Raw genomic sequence first — 5,956 nt, 5'->3', positions numbered from 1 at the left:
ATTAGAAAGCTTGTGTTATTGACCAGACAACATGTACAACACGTCTCGCTCTTATTGTTTCTGCTTCTGATAAAACAGCCTTCCAGGAGTATTTTAATACATTACAACCCCATCACTCTCTCTCTTTCACCCTCTTCTTCACACACACACACACACACACACACACTCAAACAAAATGCAATGGCAGACTATGAGTACACACAAGGAAAAAAATATTATATACCATCCAGACACATGACTGGTCTTCCTTTGTGACTGGTGGTTAGAATAGGAAAATGTTTATACAAAAATAAGAGTTCAAGGAAATGTGAAATGTGTCATGGTAAATGCAGTCGCAAAATGCCATTAAATATTATTTTTATTTTGATCAGATGCTTGTTGGCCTTTTGACCCACGTATAAAATGGTAAAATAAACAGATATCATCAGGTGTAAATCATCACATGGAGTCAGGTGATGTGTCTGATTACATGTTTGAATTCATACAAAGGTGCTGAAACAAGTGCTCTCTTATTTTGCATTGGAGTCCATTAATATGGCAGATAAATACTGACAGACTCTGATGGCAGAGACGTACACACATATTTTGTCAGACATAAAATATGAAAATATGCTGTTTATGAAACATCAAGTCCCTTATAGGTCGACTATTATACAACAACCCACTGAAGCTAGTCTGTGCGTGATCCTCTGACGGGCTTCTTGCCTCCAAAAATATTTCCAAAAAGTCAGTCATGTCTTTGCAGGGCTGAAGGAAGGATTCAGTCCAGGACCTCTGAAGGGATCCAGATCAGACTGTGGACCCTCATTAGATGAGAGTTAGTGCTGAGGGACCCCATCTAAGAGCGTGTTAGTTGTCTTGTTGTCTGATAGAAGATGGGAGATAATAAGAGCAGGTAGAAGACCCTGGATCAGAGATCTATCAGACAGTGTCCTGCACCGGAGCCGCCCCTCCACGGAGCCCCTCAGCGGGCTGCAGCCCGTTTCGCTGCCCTCCAGCAGTCACTCGGAGCCGGCGCACATACGCAGCTGGAGGCCGTGTGTGTTTGTGCTGGCTCTACTCGCAGGCCGACACACTGCTGATCTTGCCGGTGCTCTCGGTCCAGGGCTGCAGGTTCTGCAGGGCGAACAGAGAGCTGTTCTGCAGGCACAGCGGGTCCGGTGTCAGCGGCTGGTTGATGGTCTTCTGGAAGGCCTCCTGCTGCAGCTGCATGAGAATCCGGTTGGCCTGCTGCCTCTCCGCCTCCCGCTCCTCCGCCGTCTGCCGCCTGCAAACACCGGAGAGTCGCTCACACATCCGAAACATGACTACCAGACCTCAGCGTGCAGGTCACCTTACTGGCCATTTCATAACAATCATAGTTTAGTCTACTAAATATATTATGATTTTATTTTTTTTAATGTTACACAGTGAATTAAACTTCCTCCAGATTTCATCGCATAGTTTCAGCAGACAGGACATTTAGCCAGTGATGACAGAGAAAGAGCACTAATATACTCTGTAAGGTTATTATCGCGTTTCTGTGTTTCTATTCTTTTTCATTAACCCGGAGGTTTTATTATTGTCAATAAAAAATAGGTCTATACAAATTTCCATATAGGCTAAGTTTCAAAATTATTATTGTGAAAATTCTAATACTAGGCCACGGATATTAATAATTGGATATAAGTTCAAGAGTGTATGACGTCACTAAGACAAATATCGAAATCTAAATTCGCAAAATCAGCAGCTGTTGCAGGTTTTTCCTGCTGATTGTGGAAAACGCCAAATAAATAAACAAACAAATAAATAAATAAAAATAAAAATAAAAATAAAAATAAAAAAGTCTGTATTTGTTAATATAATTTCTTTCTCTTATTTCCTGTTTCAGGCTATGTGCGATTATTATTTCTGCCAAATGCAGACAGAATGGTTTATGTTTTAATATAGGCTAATATTCCTTTCTTCCCAGGCCACAAAGTAGGCCGATAGATTCTCTGTACACGTTTAATTAATGTCCACATACACTTTAAAAATAAAAAGGTATACATGTGGTAATAGTCTTATATCATAAATAAGGCTATTACCTCATTATTACTGTAAGGATTGAACATATAATCACTAGTATAATATATAGTCTACAGCACATTGTATATACCCTCGTTGTAATGTAAACAACATTAAAACACAATCATTTTATAATAATTTTAAAAATAATTTTAATCAAAAATCATAAAAATATAAAATAAAGACACAAAATTGCAAATCTTTTATCCATGCAGACTGCGTATAAAGACATTATAGCTACTGTAGACAGATCTACATCAAACCTTTATTTATGGAATATCATTTTATTTATTAATAGTTTGTAATGATTTTGTTTGCATATCCAAATAGTTCTGCGCATTGAGTGTATTTTATTTCCGTAATTAAAATGTTGGGGGATTTTAGCTTTTAATCTTAGCTGTAGCTATTTTTATTAGTGGAATGATTTTGCCAAAAAATCTAAACAAATGATTTATTTACAGTATATTTACAGAAACTAATTTAATCTTCTTTACTGTTTACCTTGCAAAGTATTTATTCCATTTTAAATTGTACAATGGCCTAGTTGAATGCAAACTAAGTTTTCTATTTCTCCTGGTTCATGTGGAGGCATGTGGGGTTGACAGCCTCTCAACTGTCTGCAAATACATTCACACACAGTCCACTGTAAGAGCTTTGGCTCTTTATTTATCTTCTTTATACATGCTTACACATACTTATTTTTCGTCAGTTATGATTAAGTGTAAAGATGCGCTGAACTGTCAGTACAGATAAGAAGACAAGCACAGCGGTGGGGAGGAAGCTTATGATGAGAACAGACATTACTTTAAAAAAAAAAATGTTATACTGTGTTGTGCTTCTATCAATGACGTAACAGTCAGTTTAAACAATTTTTCATTTTCGGTGCAAAAGGACCTCCTGGAGCCCCCCCCCCCCCCCCCCCCCCCCCCCACACCCCCCACAAAAAAAAAAACTAAACAAAAACTGAAATAAAAAATAAAATTATATATATATATACATATATATATGTGTGTGTGTGTGTGTGTGTGTGTGTGTGTGTGTGTGTGTGTGTGTGTGTGTGACTGTTTACATGGTTCTCCATGGTTCTTTAGAAACTTGTTGCTACATAGCCTGTAGTTTATTAAGTGTGTGTTCACAACAGGATTATTGTAAAAACACTACAGCCTTTGCACTACTTTTGGTTGCTTTCTATCTTTTGACAGTACAGGATGTGAAACACTCTGTTACACTCAGTGTAAACTGGTAAGAGACAGCAAACATGTCCTCACCATCTGCTCTGCACTGGAAAAACTGGTAAAAATGCCTCATGAAATGAAACATGCTTCACCTCCATTTGGTGCGTCTGTTTTGGAACCAGGTTTTGACCTGAGCGTCAGTCATCTTCAGGGCTTTGGCGAGGGCGGCTCGCTCAGCAGACGCCAGGTACTTCTGTCGGTGGAAGCGTTTCTCCAGCTCGCAGATCTGCAGCCGAGTGAAGGATGTCCGAGGCTTCTTCTTCTTAGGTGGCGTCCGGTTCTGGTAGGGATGACCTACACGACGTGTTACAGTGAGGGGTGAGAGAGACACTGGATAGGACAGGAAAGGAAAAGACAGTACAAGTGAGGACAACGCAGCACAGGACAGCACAGGACAGGTCAAAGCAGGTATGCAAGGCAAAGAGACTGACAGAGCAGAAGCAGCAGCTCAGCATCATGCAAGGCATAGACCTGACTCAATCACTCGATTGATCAATAAGTCTATCGACAGAAAATTAATCAACAACTAATCTGATAATCGATTAATTGTCTCTGTCATTTTCAAGCTAAAATGCCAAAAAGCTTATTCTCATCTGTAAGGATTTGATGCTTTCTTTGACTAATGTGATAGTAAAGTAAATATATTTTGGTGTTATTTTATCAGTCATTTTATTAACAAAATGATCAATCAGTTAATTGAGAAAAGAATCCGTATATTAATCGACGATGAAAATAAGTTAGTTAGTTGCAGCTCTACAATATAAAAAAATGTGTATAAAATATAGATGTATATATAAGATATGCAGCACTAAGCAACAAAGAATAACAAGAGTCACACTGCATCATGTATTCTGTTTCTATAATTCTCTGCTTTCTGCATGGAGGACATTCTGGTGAAATCATGCATCACAATAATTTATCACCCAACAGTATTGTGACAACAGCACAGCACAATACAGGACACAAAGAAGAAATGCCCATGTGAAAATTCAAGAATATTCACAGTTTGTATATTGAAGCAATCACACAACAGCACGAGGAAATACTTCAGCCTCCTTTGTCTCACAGTAGGGCCGTAATTTATCTACACATAACTTCACACACAGGACCTACAATAACATGAAGACGAGACAAGCAGTTTCTCTTCTGTTTAGCTTCTTACTACTTCTTTTTTCATTGGCAATAAAAATGTTGATTCTAATTATTGTTTCCTAAATGTTATTTTCGAATTTTTTAAATATGGGAGCTTTCAACCATGAAGATGCAACATTTGTTGAAATAACTATCCATTTGATTTAGCAATATTTATTATCATTAGCCTGAGGGACACAAGTTTGAGATGCCAAATAATAGATAATTTGAAGACATTCACTCCAGGCGAGCATCTTTATCGCTGAGCTGCCTCTAACTATCACTGAATAAATAACAGCTATGTCTTGTGAGTCATTAATCACTGAAATTCTGCCCATGTGTACAAGCGGGATACACACAGGGACGTTTTAGAATTTGGTCAGTAATTCTGTTCTTTTTGGGCTGTGTTTAATTTATTTGGACTGCTTTACAACAAATGCTTCAGCCTCAATAGTAGAACTATTTTTAAAAAATATTTTTATTTGTTGTCCTTGTGTGAATACTTTTTTATAGACGTCACATAGCCTATCCTATTTTTTTTTCTCTTTGGGCCTACGCCTGATGTAATATGCTATGCTATGATATCATCATAGGCTATATGATATGATATCCTACCTGTGAACCTGTCTTTGGTGTAGCGTCTGTTGCTCTCCATCCAGGGGAAGGTGAGCGCGGTCAGGTTGTTGATGGTGCCGCTTCCCGGCGGCACTGAGGAGTTCCCGCCGCTCAGAGGCCGGTGCGCGGGGACACGGATGACCCCGGCGGCGTTCACATTAGTCCCGTTCATATTCACACCCATGTTCATGTGATAAGCCCCGCCGAGGGAAGCGACCCCGCAAGAGCTGTTGGTGCCGTTATATCCGGTGTTACCGCAGGTGAAGCCGCCGCCGTTCAGGCCGCTGTTAGCGCCGTTGTTGTACACCGGGTGTCCGTAGTCCGGCTCGTGCATCCTCGCACCCAGCATGCAGCTCTGCTCCACGTTACTGAGGATCTGATCGATGCCGAAGCTGATGGGCTCCACGTGCGTATGCTGCTGCAGATGCGCTCCTAGTATCCCAATGTGATCCATGGCCTCTGCGAGCCCCCCGCTCGGCGCGAGGAACAGAGGTTGCTCCACGCGCCGCTCCCTGGACTCTTCAGTCTGGAGTTCTTCGGCTCGAGCTCCGGTCGTTATCTAGTGAGTGCGGGCGCGCGTTTGTGTGCGCATGCAGGAGAGCGAGGCTGGACTGTTTGTCCCCCCCTCTGCTGCGCGAGGACATCAATCAAACTGCCAAATAGACAGCGCGAGATTAAGACCCAATTCTGGGCCTGGAAACTCAATTGGCTAAAGACTCTGCGCGCTCTGTGGAGGCTTTATGGTACACTTCATAAAACACTGATTAACAGCTGGACAAGATCAATAACACAACTCTGCAAGATTTATCTGCTTCACACTGTCCCTGCGAGGGAGCACACACACACACACACACACACACACACACACACACACACACACACACACACACACACACACACTAAGGTTCACATTACTTTGTCTTAGCATC

General features: G+C 40.9%; 1 protein-coding gene across 1 annotated transcript; it reads right to left on the bottom strand.

Moving 5' to 3' along the window:
- Window positions 1-374: 374 nt before the first annotated feature.
- Window positions 375-5,559, bottom strand: tlx1 (T cell leukemia homeobox 1). The gene is made up of 3 exons (XM_044373274.1): window positions 5,028-5,559; window positions 3,374-3,611; window positions 375-1,267 (listed from the first exon to the last, which is right to left on the bottom strand). The coding sequence occupies exons 1-3, from the start codon at window positions 5,479-5,481 to the stop codon at window positions 1,057-1,059; spliced, it is 903 nt and encodes a 300-aa protein (XP_044229209.1). The 5' UTR covers window positions 5,482-5,559; the 3' UTR covers window positions 375-1,056.
- Window positions 5,560-5,956: the final 397 nt, after the last annotated feature.

This window comes from Thunnus albacares, chromosome 14 (assembly GCF_914725855.1).
Source record: "Thunnus albacares chromosome 14, fThuAlb1.1, whole genome shotgun sequence".
NCBI classification, from domain to species: Eukaryota; Metazoa; Chordata; class Actinopteri; order Scombriformes; family Scombridae; genus Thunnus; species Thunnus albacares.
The sequence above is the reverse complement of the archived record's forward strand: the minus strand, read 5'-3'. Positions and strand labels throughout refer to the sequence as shown.